This window comes from Fukomys damarensis, unplaced genomic scaffold, assembly GCF_012274545.1.
Source record: "Fukomys damarensis isolate Sample0158 unplaced genomic scaffold, DMR_v1.0_HiC HiC_scaffold_14, whole genome shotgun sequence".
Taxonomy (NCBI): domain Eukaryota; kingdom Metazoa; phylum Chordata; class Mammalia; order Rodentia; family Bathyergidae; genus Fukomys; species Fukomys damarensis.
In genome coordinates this window covers 48,057,044-48,074,597 of record NW_022900926.1, presented here as the reverse complement: position 1 = coordinate 48,074,597, position 17,554 = coordinate 48,057,044, and the positions used below count along the sequence as shown (strand labels likewise).

The window sequence follows — 17,554 nt, the reverse complement described above, 5'->3', positions numbered from 1 at the left end:
GGATACATCAGTCTAGGTTGGAGGTTGTTCTCTTTTAGTACTTGAAATATCTCATTCCAGGCTCTCCTTGCCCCAAGGGTTTGTGTTGAAAAGTCTGCTGTGATTCTGATGGGCTTTCCTTTGTATGTGATTTGTTTCTTTTCTCTTACTGCTTGTAGTATTTTGTTCTTCTGTTGGGTTTCTGGGATCTTGATTATTATATGTCTAGGTGTAGATTTTTTTTGATTGTAGCTAGTTGGGGTCCTATATGCCTCACTTATCTGAATGTCAAATTCTTCCCCTCTGTTTGGGAAGTTTTCTGTCATTAATTGTTTGAACAGTTTTTTAAAGTCATTCGTATTTTCTCCTGCTACTTCATGTATTCCTATCAGTCTTATGTTATTCTTCTTTGCATCATCTAGGAGTTGTTGGATGGATTTCTCATGATCTCTTACTGTTTTTAAGAGACCTCTCTTTTCATGGTCACTGACTGCAATCTTATCTTCTATATCTGAGAGCCTATCTTCGCATTCTTTTATTCTATTGCGTACACTTTCAATAGAATATTTAATCTCCTGGATATCTGTTTGAATCTGTTTTATGGATTCCATTTCTTTCCTCTGTTGGGCATTCATTGTTTCCATTTCTTTCTTATTCCTGGCCTTCATGGCTTCTATCAGGTCCTGAGTTCGTCTATTTTTTTCTCAGTTCCTGTTCTAGAGTCTCCAATCATGACTTCCTTTTTGCTCACCATCTCTGTGGTTATCTGGGAAATTATTTCTGTTTTGAATTTTTCTAGAGCCTGATTGATCTGTTTTGCTATTTCCTGTGCTATGAGTTCATGGTGTCCTGCTGGTTCACTATCAGACTTTTCATCCTCATTTGCCCTACTATTTTCCATTGTTCTTTTCACTTTCAGTCTATGGGCTTCTTTTGGCACTAGGTGTGTTTCTTGTATACAACATATTGTTGGATTTTGCTTTTTATTCCATTTTGCCAGTCTATTTCTCTTGATTGGTGAATTGAGGCCATTGACATTGCTGGCTATAACTGATATGTACTGACTTAGTGCTTTAGCTTTTGAGTCTCTAATGACTCATAGACATTCTCATTTTCATAATATCAGAGAAAACACCTCATTAAATCAATCACAATCCTTTGTCCCAGTTGATACATTCAGGAGCACAATAAAATCAAGGACAACTTGCAAATTGACCACTTGTGGTAGTCATTAATCTATCACCTTTAAACCATGTGAATTAAATTAAAATCAAGAAGCAGCCCAAAATATGTTTGCAGTGAATATGCTTTTCAATATAGCATCTTTACCATTTAGGATCGGGGCTTAGAGTTAGGATGAGAGGAGTAGATAAGTGAAAGAATTGGACAAGGTTTCAAGTGAACCCAGAGGACATAGAATGACCATACTTTCTTTACGAAACTATTTACTTCAAAAGGGATAGACAGAGTGCAAGAATAAGGACAAGAATATATTCCCTTAACAGTAAAAGGGGCTTGCTTTCCTTTGAAACTACTGACGCATGAGTGAAGTAAAATGACAGAAGAAAAGAACATAAAGAAAAAAGAAAAAATGATAGAAGAAGTCTGAGTTTGGACAGGAGGAGGAATAGAAAGGGAGATGAGGAATAATATGGTGGAGCAAGAGACTGAGTTGGAAAAAGAGAACAGAAAAAAGAAATTGCAGGGTGGAATGAGGAAAAGAAAGAAAAGAAAAGAATTTGAAGGTCCTCTTTCAGACTATGTCTCTGCTGTCATAATATACCATTCGCACAGTCATGTGCCGAACCAAGTCCCCTGATCTCAGCTAGTCAATGGCAGATCCCTGCGACTCAGACTGACCTCAGGCCAGAAGGCCTAAGTTGAGTTCCCCAACCTGCAGGGTTGAACTCCACACAGTTTTATTACAGCCCTCCCCGCCTTTCTTTAAAGATGTTCAAAGTTGAGAGCTCAGAAAAATACCCTTTATGACCAGGTATGCCTCTGCAGAGTGGGTCCAAGAACTGGCCCAATCGGGAGGTCTAACAGAGGGGTGTGGGGATGTGTGTGTTTGTCATGGGGGTGTTTCAAGGGCCCCCTTGCGGCTACATTAGTTGGTGGAGCTGGTGGCAGAGCAGGCAAGGGAGGGCAAGGTCCCACCGAATGGGCCCAAGCAGGCCACAGGATTTATTCTTTATGAGGACTTCCAGTTGTAGTTGTTATGCTATTTGTTGAAATATCTTTGCTCACAAATTATTTTGGCAGTTCAGCTATTGAAAGTAAAATGATGACTATACAGTATATTTGAGCGTCTAATGAGCACTCTCTGCTCTGTTTTATTTGTCAGTCCTTATGCCAGTATCACACTGTTGATGACTCTTAATTTGTTTTATCTTTTTTTCCAACTTTAGTTTTTAGTTTTTTTTCAAGAATGTATTGGCCATCTAGGGTTTTTTTTGTGTGTGTGTTTCATATAAATTTTAGAGTCAGTTTATCAGTTCTCTAATGAAAAGCTGTTGAAGCTAATACAATTTTAAGTAGTAGAGATCTAAATAGAATATATTTTTTAAATTTGCTTTTTCAAAACATTTGTCCATGCCATGTAAATTGTCAAATTATTTGAATTGAGTTATGTATACTATTTACTTATTCTTTTAATTTTTGTAACATATTGTCTATTGCCTCATAACAAATTATCCCCCAAAAAACTCCTTAAAATAACCAGTATTCATTTTTTCACAATTCTTCTGGATTAGAGATCTTTGTTTTATATTTCTGGCTCAAGTTTCTGACAATGCTGCTGCAATCAATATTTGACCAGGCCTATAAAAATTTCAAGGTTTGACTTGGGGAGGATTCTCTTCTCAGCTCACTAACATGGATATAGGTTAGATTGACATTTTCATGCTATCATTACATTAAAGATATATTTCCAGTTTTCTAGCCTTTGTTGTTCCTGAAACAAGGTAGCCTTTTCTTATTGTGTTATATTTCGTTGGCTACTTGCAATATTTTCTTTTTCTTTTTAGCTTTAAATAGGTGTGCTTATGTTGTGCCTAAGTATGGTTGTCTTTGCATTTATCTTATTTGGTATTTGCCCAAAATTCTCAGATCTTTAAATTTATGTCTTCTATCAAACTTTAGCAATTGTTTCTTTAAGTATTTTTGTCTGCTGTATCTCTCCTCTGCTTCTGGTACTCCAGTCATATAGGTTACACTCTAAGATTCTATAAATCACTGTGGCTGACTCCAAATTTTTCATTTATTAATTTTGTCTCTTCTTCAGATTGAAGTTTTTCTATTGATTTATACCATGTTTATTCACTCTGTATTACGATTCTTGAAATTCCATTTTGTTCTTTGTTTTCCTTTGCTTAGTTTACTTAAGTAATTCTGTGCATCATTTTGTTGCTATAATCTGAGGCATGGTTACAATAGCTACTTTAGTGTCATTGCTGATTTTTTTTTTTTTTTGAGACAGTGTCTAACTGTGTAGTTGAGACTGACCTGGAACTCACTGTGTAGTCCAGGCTGGTCTCAAACTAAAAGCAATCCTCCTCCTGCCTCAGGCTCCAAGTGCTGGGATTACACCGGCCTTGACTTTTTTTTGGAGGGGAGTACTGGGGATCATGGATGGGGAAACCACTGAGTCAAATCCCCAACTCTCATTGCTGATTTTAACATCTGGGTTTATCTTCCCTGTTGGTGTCCATTGGTTCCTTTTTCTTATGGTATTATTTTGGTTGGTTAACCATAGATGGCTATAATCCAATATCGCACTGAAAACTATTATTATATCATTATAAATTTTTTGGCAAATATTTTGTTTTCTCCTTTTAACCTTTAACAACATCCTTTTACAAGATAGATGTTTAAACATGATCTTTGCTTTCTTTTATAGGACATCTTGTCTACATTCATTTTCATCGAAGTCATTCCGGGATTTCTCAGAAGATAAAAAATCTGTTACTAACCATAGTTCAGGAGATCATGTCAAAAAAACTTGTTTTAAATGGATTGAAAATTCTCAGACTCCGAAGGTTATAAGGTAAAAAACTTTAATATATGTTATACTTCAATATTATATAGTGGATTTATGCTCTAAAATTATCTTTAAAATTTTATGAAATTGATTTTATTTATTCAGTAATGGAGACTGAACACAAGGATTGCCGAACTACATCCCTACCCTATTTTTATTTTTTTGAGACTTGCTAAGTTGCTTAGACTAACTTCAAACTTTCAATCCTGCCTCAGTCACTTGACTCAGGTAGGAATACATGGATGCACCACCTCCCTAACTATGAGGCAGGATTTTATGCATTGTTTTACATTCAAATTTAAAATTAGAGCATGCCTATTCCTTCTGTCTTTGAAATATTTGACTTACAGTAGAAAGTGAGTGTATTTAAATGGTACAATTTGAAATTTTGGTACACACTCCTGAAATCCATACTACATTCAAGATGGTGAACATGATCACTATTAGAATTTTTATTACTCAGTCAGTTAACAGTCTTTTTTCTCTGTAGATTAGCCTGTATATTTTAGAATTTTAAATCAGTGGAACCATACAGTATGTGCCCTTGTTTAGAATCTTTTTTTATTCGGAATGATGATTTTGGGGCATCGATGGTGGCCGTGTTTCTCTGTGTGGATATACCATAATCTACTTATATGCATCTGTTGTCATACTTTTGGGTGTTTCTGATTTTTTGGTAGTAGTTTTTAAAGTCCAGTATATTTTTTTAAAAGTTTCATATTTTAAAAACCTATATGAACATCTAGCCATAATTTTAAATAATATTATAATAAAAATAGCTTCCCCAAATATGTTTGAAATTGGTTGGATAGATGAAGACTTATTTCTGCTAATATATGACATCTCTTAAAAATACTAATTCTGAGAGTGTTTTAGATAAAACAAAAATGTAATGAAGTGTCAGTTGTGACCAGATTCTTTTGATTTGTGAAATACTAAATCTTTTATTTCACTGGTTATAAAACTTTTCTTCCTCTTTTTAAAAAATTCTTGTGTCCCATTTCAAGGTTTGACTTGGGGAGGATTCTCTTCTCAGCTCACTAACATGGATATAGGTTAGATTGACATTTTCATGCTATCATTACATTAAAGATATATTTCCAGTCTTTTTACATGTACATCTATAAAGTAAAAAAAAAATCAATCAATCAATTAATTAATTATTTTTTTTGGTAAGGGGATTGAACTCAAGATCCTACACATGCAAGGCAGTTGGTGGAACCACTGACCTAACTTCCCAGCCCCCAAACTTTATTGTTTATGATGGGATCACAGGTATAAATTTGGTACAGTTTAAGACATTGATAGTCTTAATATGAGGTTTTATAAATTTTAAAAATTACGAGGTACACATTGCCATTTATCATCCTCAGAATATTTCCCCCTACTTTGAATATACTTATCCCATTGTTTCTGCCACTTTCTGAAGCAATTCTGGATGAATGTCTTGAGTTATGCTGCGTTAGTTGCCCCAGTGTCCTAAATTAATTCAAAGTGTTTATCTTCCATAATCATTTTGACTTTGAAGAAAAGCCAGAAGTCACACAGTACAGATCAGATAAGTAAGATGGATGAAGACCACGTCAAACTTTGTGTCTAAAATCAAACTTAATATTTTCCTCATATGTCTAAGAAAATGAAAATCAAACTAAAATATAGGAGAAACAGAGCAACTCATTCTTCCCGATCTTTCTTCCTCAGTAGCACTTGAAAGCCTTTGACTCCTCCATTTTCTTCAGCAATATATATTCAGTCTATCACCAGGACATGACAGATTTTACCTCTTAAATATTTCTTTAATACATATACTAAATTATCTCCAAGACCCTGGCCCTCATTTGTGCTTCTGTCTTTCACCTGAGCTACCAGAGTAGCCTTCCTGACTGGTCTTGTCACAGTTCTTCTAATACATTGAAATAGTTTATTCTTTCTTAAAATATGAAATATATTATTGCTTATGATAAAAGTTAGGATTCTTAATATTATTTTTAAGACCTACGTACTCTGGCTCCTTCCAGCCTCTTAGCTTTGTCTTACAACCTTTGTCTTACGACCTTTGTAGTATAGCCTTCTTGGATTATGGTTCTCAAGTGCACTGTGCTTCTGTCTACCGTCTTAACCCTTTGACTAATTGAGTTTGACTCTTTTCAGTCTTATTTGGCCATATATTTTGGAAAAGTCTGACTTCCTTTACTGGGTCAATTTCTTAATATATTTCCATAGCACTTCTTAATTTTACCTTTCACAGTTACAATAACTTTTAGTCTGATTCTCTTTGTTTAATGATTATCTACTACAAATATTTTCTTGTCTGTATACTTAATTACATGTTCCATAAAAGCAAAGAAGATGTTTTTCTTTGCTAATTGTAATATAACTGCTGCTTAGAATGGTTATTAGTGTATAGCGGGTGCTCAGTAAACACTTCATGAATGACTGAATACACTAATGAATTAAAACTGTAACTGTTTTAAGTAACATTTGTTTCTAATATAGTGAGTTATGTTGCATCCCTTAAATATATAAATTTGAAAGTATGAAAATTAAGCTCATTTTTGTAAAATTTTACATATTAAATAGTAACTATATTGAAATTTAAGATTTTTTTTCTTGGATAAGTAACTTGTCTTGGAACTCAGAAAATATTAAGGATCTGTGGTTTCATAGTTGATCACTAGAGTGTGCTATAACATCATGGTTCCTAATTGTGAAATATGTGCCATGATAGGTACGTTTTTGAAGTTTGAATTTATGGTGTGATTTTTATGGAAGTCAGTGTTCTGAATAACTGTGATTAATATTTGACAATGATTTTGAAAAAAAACATAGATTGAATTTTAGTTATTTTATCATAGAAATTATGTAAATAAGCTTTTTTTTTTAAAAAGAAATAAAAAGCAGCACAGACAATAAAATATTCACTAAATTACAGGACCCAGCATATACAAAGCAACATGTGTAGTGCTAGAAACAACATTTTACTGGCATCTGTTGGGTATATATAAAAATAAAATACTCAGGCTCATCTTTTAATGTGTTAAAATGTTGGTAAGTTTAAGTGTGCATACACAGAATTTTTATGACAGAAAAAATATGTAACTACGGTACAATATAATAGTATTGAAAGGTCACAGAGTGATATATGATTATATGCCAGATGAGTGATTCAAAGAAAGAATTACCATGGGCTAGAGTTATTAGGAACAGCTTCATTGAGAAGGAAGGGCTTGGACTGTTGTAGTTGATAAACATTTTTATATTCAGTTTCAAATGTGTGATTATAATGTTTATAGTGATGTGAATAATACAAAAATGGATCACTTAATTACTGATCCCTTTCATTGTCACCTGGTCTGAACATGGGGTTTTGTTTGTTTTTGCTTTTGGTACTAGGGTTCGAACTCAGTGCCCAGGCAGCACCTGTGCTGCTGAGCTAAATCCCCAACTCTGTGATGGAATTTTTAAAAGAAGAAATAAGATAGAAGAAAGGGATATATAAACTGAGGGAATACTAGGAGTTAGAGCAAGAAGACAGGAATGCTTTGATCCTTTGAGGAGTTAAGTGGCAAGAGTGAAAGGGGCTCACCTCAGGAAATTCTGTAAATCAGGCATTCTTGTTTTAGTAAATGTGACCCCACTCTCCCCCAAAGGCTAGGGCAAGAAAGGTAATGTCATTTAGGGATGTTAAAAGTACCAAGAAGGATTTACACAATTTCTCCTTTTTTGTTATTTATGTATTTCCTGTATTTTCTTTCATTTTCATTGTACTTAAATAGCTTCTTCTATACTTCTGGACAATATGCATTTGTGTTCCTAATTAATTAATGAGAAAAAGTACTTGTGAAACCAAAAAGCTATCTTATATAAAAGTCTTCATAATTGAGCCAGTATAAATTTTTATTTTAAATAAAAATAAACTGTATGAACAAAATGTAACTGAGTTCCCTTAATGTCTGTTTGACAATAGTAATGCTCTTTGGTTTGAACAAGTCTTATACAGAAGAGTTCAGCTAAATTTTTCCCCCTCCCACTCCCCAGAAGGCTATATCTTTTTGTTGTTAGTACCTAAAGCTTAGTGATACTATATTAATGTTTGAGAGTTTCAGATGTTTTTTATCATTTAAATCATGGCCCAATTTTATTTAACATGTTTTCTCAGATGAAATTTTAACAGACTTTTAGTTGTTTTGACTAAATATATTTAATGAGATTATCAAATTAAAATTATTAGTGGAAGAGTACTGGGATTATAGATTTATGAAACTCATTTCAATTTCTGAACCTTATCATGTATGAAAGAGAATTGTAACATCCATTACACCAATCTATTATGAGGTTTATATCGTTGTTCATTTATGAAAATGCTTCATAAATTATGAAATGTTATATACATAAATCATTATATTTAAGCTGTAGTTGTTTCGCTGTGATATAACAAGGCCTGTACAATCTAAGATACTTTGTTCAGATATTTTAGCCAGTGATATGATTTTCAAAGATAGAACTTATAGTAACTGCTTATTTAGCAGTTAATATAACGATTGGTTGTATTATATTTTTGCATTTTTTGAGTGTCAGAATATTTTGATTCCTAGAACATCAGGTTTACATTGTAACATCTTGAGTCATTCTGTATTTTTGTTCTGTATTAATAATTTAATGTTCTAGAAAACTTGTGTTCTTTAGCCATAGGCCACCTGTAAGACCTTCCAAGGGGCTTAGCCAAGGGAATTTGTATTTAGTTTCTCTCTTAGGTAATTTCATCAGTGTATAGAATTTATATGCATTTATTTAACATTCTAGTCTAGATTTTCATCATTTCATAATAAGTTTATCCTAACATCTAATTAGTTCATTTTTTTTTTTTTAACTTCATTTTTCTCCTGGCCTAAAGTTGTCTTCTATTTTGTCCTGGAGATTTCTCTTCTTTTGGATGTCAGGTAAAGATCCGGCAGGTTTCAAATTATAGAACTTCATTAAAAATTAGGATCTTGGACTGGCGATTTAGCTCGGTGGTGCCACCAACTGCTTTGCAAGCAGAAGGTCCCGAGTTTGATCCCGGGTACAAAAAAAAAAATAGGATCTTATAACTAGAACTATTCTCACTTCATTTTGTATTTCATTACCTGTATCTGGAAGAAAAAGATACCTGTAATTCAAATGAATTAGGAATTTGGAAACAAAACTGCTTTTATTTTACCTTATACTTATATAAAAGAAAACTTTGGCTTTCTGTTTCAGTAATTTATTCTCTAATTACTTTTTAATAAACAAATATGTTTCAGGTATTCTACTGGACATTGAGATACAAAGATGAACGAAACAAATGAAATATCCTGAGAGACTAGTCTAGCAGTTAAGACAGACATGTAAGCAATAATGACACAGTATATGAAGTTTTACAATAATAATTAAAGTTATATAGGAAGAGAAAGAAGGTGATATTGAGCCAATTCTTAAAAAAATGAGAAGATATTTGACATAGAATGTGTTCCAGATTAAGGGAATAAGTGAAAAAGACTTGGATTTGAATTAGCTCTCTGCTACTTAATCCAATTTGTGAATCAGGCAAATTTTATGACTTTGAATTTTAATGTCCTATTATATATAATGAAAATAACATACATCATTTTCACAGAGTATTAGAAGAATTAAATGAGACAATATACATGAAAGTACTTAGGCTATCAGTACATTTGTTTGTCCTCACATACATATCAGGTCTACACATTTTAGCTTTCAATGCATTTATATACTCTCTGGCCTTAGTATTTCTTTATCATTTTCTTTTTCTTTAAATTTCTTCAATACCACCAATCTATCATTTTTTGTTTATTGAAGAGAACACCTGATTTTAAGTAAGCCATCAAAACTTTACAGTTCTGTATATTTGTACAGCCCAAATCCTGAATCAGAGCTACTCTCCCCAATGTTACTGTTTGTTATTTCCTTGGTGAAATGATCAACATGTGTCCTCTTTCATTTTATGTTGTTTTCTGAATCCATCGTAGTTTGCATATATTAGTATGGATATCAGTTTTAATATTCTTATATTGTTGTATTGCATAAGTAGAATATTTTTAAATCTCCCCGTCTAGAAATTTTTGAAGGGAAGAGATTGAATGTTAATCAGCCTAATTTCTAGCACTTCTCATAGTTCTAAGACATGCCCAGTAAATGTGTGCAGTTGAATCAGAAAGTCAGTGTTTTAGGCCTTGCTTTCTATGTTCATCTAGGTGTCACTTTTCTCATTGCTGAAAGAAAAAAAACATTTGATTAATTTAGGTAGTCAGTAGAAACTTATCTTGCTATAAAATTCCACAATTTGGCCAGTGATTATACTACTTTTTCCAGTTTTTCCTCCTAAGAATGCTTCCCATCTGCCTCATCATACTCTTTATTATTTCAAGTTCTTTCTTCTCCCTGAATTCCTCTCCAGTGACTAAAACAGTTTTATAGTCTTTATAGTTAATAGAACTCAGCTTGTTAAATAATGTTCTAAATTCTGTTGCATTGTTTTATGTCATTTTATATGTTGTCTCCTCATCTAGCTAATGAACTATTAAAGATTGAGCCTTATGTTCTTGTTCTGTATATAATCCTTAGCTTATCAAAGCATCTTAGTCATCCACAAAATTCGACTCATAATTATAATGGTACCTTGGTTCATGAACACTTTAGTTTGTGAACTGTGCAACCCTGCATTGGGTGACGAACCTGACACAGCCATCTTTCCCACATGAACACATAAGTGGTCATCTTTCCCAGAATTGTGCAATGAATTGAGTTCATAAACTCAGGTACTACTATATCTGATTTCTATATATTTTGAAACTAAATATTTAAATATATCTGTAGATTATTTTGTTAACTTGTAATTTTAAAAGTAGGCTTGATTGCACACATTTAATTTGCCTCCTGAGGCAGGAGCCTATATCTATTAATTAGCAGTTTACTAATAATTACTTGAAGCTTTAAATATCCAATTATGACATTTGTTTTGCAGATGTTCTAGTCATGATACCTCAGGACCAGAAGGCAACCATATTTCAGATTTACGACCTCTAGACAGTCCCAAGTAAGGTTAACTTATTGATTTGGGGCTTTTACAGCTAGGTTGCTGCTTAGCATTGATAGAGAATGTTATGAGATTGGGAATAGTATGGTGTTAAGTAGAATGTATTATTGAATATTCTGTGCTCTACACTTTGTTACCTTTTTATTTTTTTAATAGTTATATTGCTTTGACTCCATCCCCACATTCTGGAACTTTTCTAAAAATTTCTGTGTAATACTGATCCAAATAAAATAGCTATCCTTTCTTCTGTTACCTCATCTTTTTGTAATCTCTGCAAAAGCTTTCAAGTCCTCTTATATAGTTGTCACTGGAGGAAAAAATGTAGCATTGCTTATTTCAGACAAAATTCTGCACTGCCAATTTTGGAGAAGTTGATTGAAACTAATTTCTATTGTTCTTACAGTCCCTGGCTATCTTCTTCATTGACTGCTTCTGTGGTAGCTCCAGTCACTTTTGCATCTATTGTAGAAGAAGAGCAAAAACAGGAAGCAGCTCTTATCAGAAGTCGAGAAAAACCATTGGCTCTGATCCAGGTACATAATATAACTATTAGGGTTTAACTTAGGGAAGAACTGCCCTACGTTTCATCTTTTGGTCTTAAGAAGATTGTATTTTTTGCTTTGGACAGATAAAACTAGCACATTGAGGTGATACTCTTGAGTGGAATAACTAGGACACATACATGTAAAATACCGAATAGTTTCTCTAGTATGAGTAACTGAAAATGTAAATAAGGACTAAAAGTTGTAATATATAATGTGAAATAGGAAGAAAAGGTGCAAAGGGGAAGGGGAAGTGGGAGGGGTAGGGAAAAGAAGGAAATGGAATTAATATAAGAAAAAGAAAAAATAGAAACAAAATCTTTGTTTTGTTTTGTTTTGTTTTGTGTTTTTGCTGCCAGGGATCGAACTCGGGTCCTTGCACTTGGGAGGCAGGCAGTGGAACCCCTGAGCTAAATCTCCCGGCCAACAAAGTCTTTGTAGATAAGGAGTGGTGGAAAGGTGGAAGGAAGGGTATGGGAATAGGGAAAAAATAAGAACCAAGATAAATTATGTAAAGGTGCAAATTTCCAATGATGAATGTCAGTATATTATATACCTTAAATATACCAATAAAATTAATTTTTAAAAAACTAGACTGAAACATTCAATAATTTAAATGTTAATTAGAGGTGTTCAGGATAATTTGGAACTAATAAATTGTGATAGAACTTTTATTTTTAGTTTTGGTAATGCTTTAGACTGTTTAGATATTTAACAGTGTCCAGTGCTATACTATGCTTGTATACCAGTTAAAGTTCTTAAATTGTAAGCCACAGATGTCAACTTCAGTGAATTAAGAAAGAGAGAATTTATTTTAGGAAAGTTAGGATTCTACAGACTTGGTTGGGAGTAGACAGTCAGGTTTGGACATAGATCCATAGCAGCACTAGAATGCACAAGCAAGATTTTTAAAATTTTTTGGCTTTTATACATTTGCTATATTATACTTTGTTATTTGTTATTACTTTTTTTTTAACAGTTTACATTTATGCTTTGGGAAAATCATTTTAAAAATATAACAGTTTTACAAGAAACGAAATTTTCATTTGACATACAATAAGTTTTGTTCTACATTTGAAATCATGAGAAGCAGGATTTAGAGTACTCACACAATAAAAGAAAGTATCTCACATCATAAAACTGTTGGAATGAATGGATTCCAAAAATTGATGCTTATTTTTCCTTCTACTTGAAGATTGAGATTCAAGGGAGAAGGTGTGTGTGTGTTAGCTTTCTCATCACTGAGACACAAAAACCCAACACCCACGGTTTAAACGAGGAGAGGTTTAGTCCATTCATGGTTTCAGTCCTGATCCTCTGGCTCTAAGGAAGAGCATGTAATATATATGTGAAATAGGAAGAAAAGTGGAAGAGCGGTGGAAGGGCCTGGCAGAGCAAAGTTGCTTAGTTTATGGCAGCTGGAAAGCAGAGCAGGGGAAGAGTACCAGAGCAGACAGGGTGAGGGCCCAGACACAGGTCACAAGGCCTCCATGACCCACCCAGTGACACCTAGGAGCATGTTCTACCGATCCCTGTGGTGGCTCCCAAAGCAGACCAAATTGAAACTCCACCCTTACTGCCACATCCTGCCCCTTTTCAGCTTGATACATAAACATGTCTCTTTAAAACATACTTATCTCCAAATAAAATAACACGCTCATTATTCAGTCGAACCATAATACAACTATTCAGTGACAATCAAAAATGCAGTAATCATTTCCCCAGTCTCGACAGTTATAGCATTTTTCAAAAGTCCAATTCTCTTCTGACACTCAAGGCAGATTCCTAGTGCAAACCCCTGTAAAAATAAAAATTTATATAATTCTACAGTACAGTGATACAGAGGAAACATTCTCATTCCAAATGATGAAGGAATAAAGGTATAACAAAGAATCCAACCAAAGGGGAAACATTAGCTTATGTAGCTCCATATCTGATATCCTAGATACTGTTAAAATTGAGAGTCCCGAGGGCCTTGGGTGGCCCCACTCCTATGGCCTTGCTGGCTGTAGCTGTCACAACTTCTCTCTTGGGTGACTGCACTCATAACCTGCAGCTCTCCTAGGCAGACATTCTATATTCCTGGCATGTTTGACTTCCTAGGGTCTCCAGTATACCTTTGACTTCATTCCCGCAACTTAATGCACCCGGAGGCTCTTTGCTTGGCCTTCTAGGCCTTTCTTTGAAATCAGAGTAGAAGTATCCCTTGTCCCACAACTCTGCATGTCACTAAAATGAGCATTATGTGGGCAGTGCCAATATTTACTGTCAGTGGGGGCAGCAGTCAGGCCACCTTGGACCATGGCTGCAGCAGCCTCTGAATACCTACATGTTTGAGCATGGTGAAATGAATATCAGGGAATTAATTCCCTAGGAGGAACTTCTTTAGCAGGGGTCACAGGGATTCTTCTCGAAAGAAAGACTGATACTTTTGTACCCTCAAGTCTGCAGTGAGTGGGGTCTTAATGATTCCTGATATACCCTTAAGTTATCTTGTCCCTGTATAAAACACTGTTTTTAATGGCACTAATGTCTTTAGCAGTCACACCTCCTTTTGTCCAAACTTTCGAGATAGTTCTTTTTAAGCCCAAATTTAAGTTTTTCAAATTTTTCAACCCGTGTTTTTGTTGTTGTTGTTGATTTTTAAGGCAGGGTCTCACTATGTAGTTCAGGCTGGTTTCGAACTCACTGTGTAGCCCAAGCAGGCCTTGAACTCATGGCAATCTTCCTGCTTGACCCTCCCAAGTGCTGGGCTACAGGCATGTGCCACCGTACCTGCCTGCCTTTGCCCCTTCTTTTCCCTATAAATCTGACTAAAAGCAGCCATCTGTACCTCATACCACAACCTAAATGTTATGTTAGGCTGTCATGAATTTTCTTCCTCCATATTAACTAGCCCACTGCCCTTAATCTCAGTCTTCCACAAAGTCTCAGAACATTGCCAAAATATAGACAAATTTTCTTCTAGAGTATAATACATATGGCCTCCTGTCTACCTGCCAGCGTTGTCCTTGTTTCCAGGTGAAACCACCTGATCCTGGCTTTCATTGTCTGCGTTCCTGTCAACATTTTGGTCTTCTAATACTGCCCACCAGTCTCTAATATTGCCCACCCAAGCACTGCTCACAACGTTCTAGTACTTCTCTAACCTGAATCTCCAGACTTTGTCAAACTGCTCCCCCAAACCAATTTCAAAGTCTTCTGAATCACCTGTAATTACCCCATATCCCATATACCAGTTTTTCTGTATTAGTCAAATACACAGTATTCAACACCTGCAACTTAAGGAAGAGAGGTTTAATTTGCTCGCAGTTTCAATCTGTGACCAGTGGCTCCAAGGCAGTTATGGTGGAGGGATGTGGTAGTGCAAAGCTGCTTAGTTCGTGGCAGCTGTGAAGAAAGCAGAGCAGAGGAAGAGTGCTAGAGTGGTATGAGGACCAGACATACTCCAAGGCCTCCGTGACCCACCCAGATACACCTAAAGGTGGATCCAAAAGCCAACCAGATTGAAACTCCACCCTAACCACCACAATGGGAATCTATTATTCTACATCAGGCTTGAAAGTTTCTTTTTACCAAGGGAAAACAAAGTACATTTACAGTGGTACGGTCAGTTCAAAAATGCTTCCATTTGCAAACTCCACATCAAATGACAAACATGGCCACAGCCATCTTCCCTGCAGGAACACGGCCATCCACTCTAGAATGATGAATGGAATTAAGTTCATGAACAGTGGTACTAGATATCATTCTGCTGTATTGTGTCTATATAAAGTGGTATCCTACTTAGTTTACGTTAAAAGCATTAAAGCAGGTCTCCTTTTTTCCCCCCTCCCACTTTTCAGATTGAGGAGCATGCAATTCAAGATTTGTTGGTTTTCTATGAGACATTTGGCAACCCTGATGAGTTTATCATTGTTGAAAGGACATCACCGGGACCACTGGCAGTGCCTATGTGGAATAAGCATGGATGCTAGTTCATTGTGGAGTTGAGATGCATTTTTCATAATTTATGATTGCTGTAACAGTATAAACAGATTTGGTAATAGATCATTCTAAATAAAATAAAAAATCTTAATCTCTTTATAATGTTTATATGATTAAAAGGAAATTCATCAGAATTGTGATTTTAGTAACTTTATGTGCAGCTGTCAGGAAAAACTTTTAGGTTAAGGTTGAATGAGATTGCCTCTCCTGAATAATCTTATAAAGGAGAATATGAATGAAGTGCAAAATTTGAGTGATATGCTAAGAAATAACTTTTTCATTTGAGAGAAATAATTTAGAAGTTTTTGTCCTTTATTGTCACTCTGCTTTTTAAATATGGCATCAGTGAGCTGAAAATAGGCACATCAGTCATTACTTCTGATACCTTCATGGCCAGAACTTTGCATTTGCTGCAATAGTTACGTTTCTAATCTTGTTGCTTTTTTATTAGGCTGTTCATGTTCAGATCTTTTTAATGCCTGATCTGCATGAGTATTGTATTTCATTTTGGACACCACATTATCTCTTTTGTTTTAAATGACAGATTACAATGGAAAGAATATAAGAACACTTAACTATTCTGGACAGCTTTGTCCAAGAAAATTGGCTTTTTATTTTTCAATTTTAAAAATTATTATTATTTATTTTTTGGTGAGCAGAGATAACCATTATGAAACCTAATTGTGAAAGAATTAATTTCTCAAAGTGTTAAAATTTTCTAAGACAAATGTTTATACATACAAGAATTAAATATTTTGGAAGATTGTTGGTTTATAATTACCTCCATAATATTGTTTAATCAGAAGTTATATGAACCTGGATTATATGTGTATATGTAAAAATTGTTTACAATTTGCTGTTTGATTTGTTTTTGAATGTTTAAAAAAATTTTTTTAATGTTAAATCTGTGCTCTAATACGGGGAAGGTTGATGCTCTAGTTTTGGGAAAATTTCCATAGGGGAACATACAGGTAATTCACTGCTATAATTCAGTTGATGGAAATATAATGGAAACTAACTATTTCAGTTTTATCTGTACCCAGAAGCAGCAGACATGTAAACAAATGTGCAATAAAGAATAATCTTATCCATTTTACTCCTAATGTGTGCTTGATATCTTGTACTATATTGAAATCTGTTTTGGGAAAAATTACTAATTATTCCTCCTGATATGCTACACTCATAACCAATATGTTTCAATTGATACTATATCCATCCTTAGACTGCTTTTTTAAAAGGATAGTTTTCCAAATAAACTTGTGAAAAGTTTTATATTATGTGTATTTGAGTAAATTGAGAAAAAATGAATTTTTATATTGAAAAAGAAACCTGAAGCAATTGGTATATTTCATTTCAAATATTCTGTGCATATTGGCAGCTTTAATATTTAATGATGCTATAATGATTTTCTTGCTGTACTCCATACTTGCAAAGCATCCCCAGAGATCTTTGCTCGATGAGGCATGTAAAAAGCAAGAACTGACCAAGTTTGGGAGGCATTAGTCCTTTAAAAACCATAACCAGAACAGTTGCACTTTGTGCTGTTTTACATACTGAACTATTATATAAAATGTTATGGTGGTGGGGGGAGTTTTTTTGCTAGTAAAGTGAAAGATAACTATGAACTATATTTCTTTATAAATAATTCCATGAAGATAACAACATGAAACATTACCATAAAAAACAGGGTACTTGTAAGTTTTTTCCCTAAACAGTAAAATTCTTCTGTAGTCATTCATCCTTAATTCTGTAATCATAAGAAAGACATAATAAAACTAAAGGAAGTCTGTAAATGAAATAATGATCAGTGCCATGGGAAGTCTTTAAGACTGATCAAAACTGGTATAGAATGCTTAAGTGCGGAAAGATGATGGGTACATGGAGGATTGGGGTGAGGAGTTTCAGAAGCAGAATGTGCTTAAAATGTGC

At 34.3% G+C, this 17,554-nt stretch overlaps 1 protein-coding gene across 3 annotated transcripts in view; it reads left to right on the top strand.

The window, feature by feature from the left end:
- The window catches only part of Ibtk (inhibitor of Bruton tyrosine kinase), an 80,501-nt gene extending 63,726 nt beyond the window's left edge, over nt 1-16,775 (top strand). Inside the window, exons 26-29 of one of the 3 annotated variants that reach the window (XM_010631121.2) lie at nt 3,878-4,024; nt 11,025-11,096; nt 11,500-11,629; nt 15,484-16,775. In XM_010631121.2, coding sequence (XP_010629423.1) covers nt 3,878-4,024; nt 11,025-11,096; nt 11,500-11,629; nt 15,484-15,615 — 481 coding nt within the window. In that variant the 3' untranslated portion in view covers nt 15,616-16,775. Of the gene's footprint in view, nt 1-3,877; nt 4,025-9,303; nt 9,388-11,024; nt 11,097-11,499; nt 11,630-15,483 lie in introns of those variants that run through there. The other 2 variants (XM_010631120.2, XR_781598.2) reach the window with 2 other exon arrangements.
- The last annotated feature ends 779 nt before the right edge of the window (nt 16,776-17,554 follow it).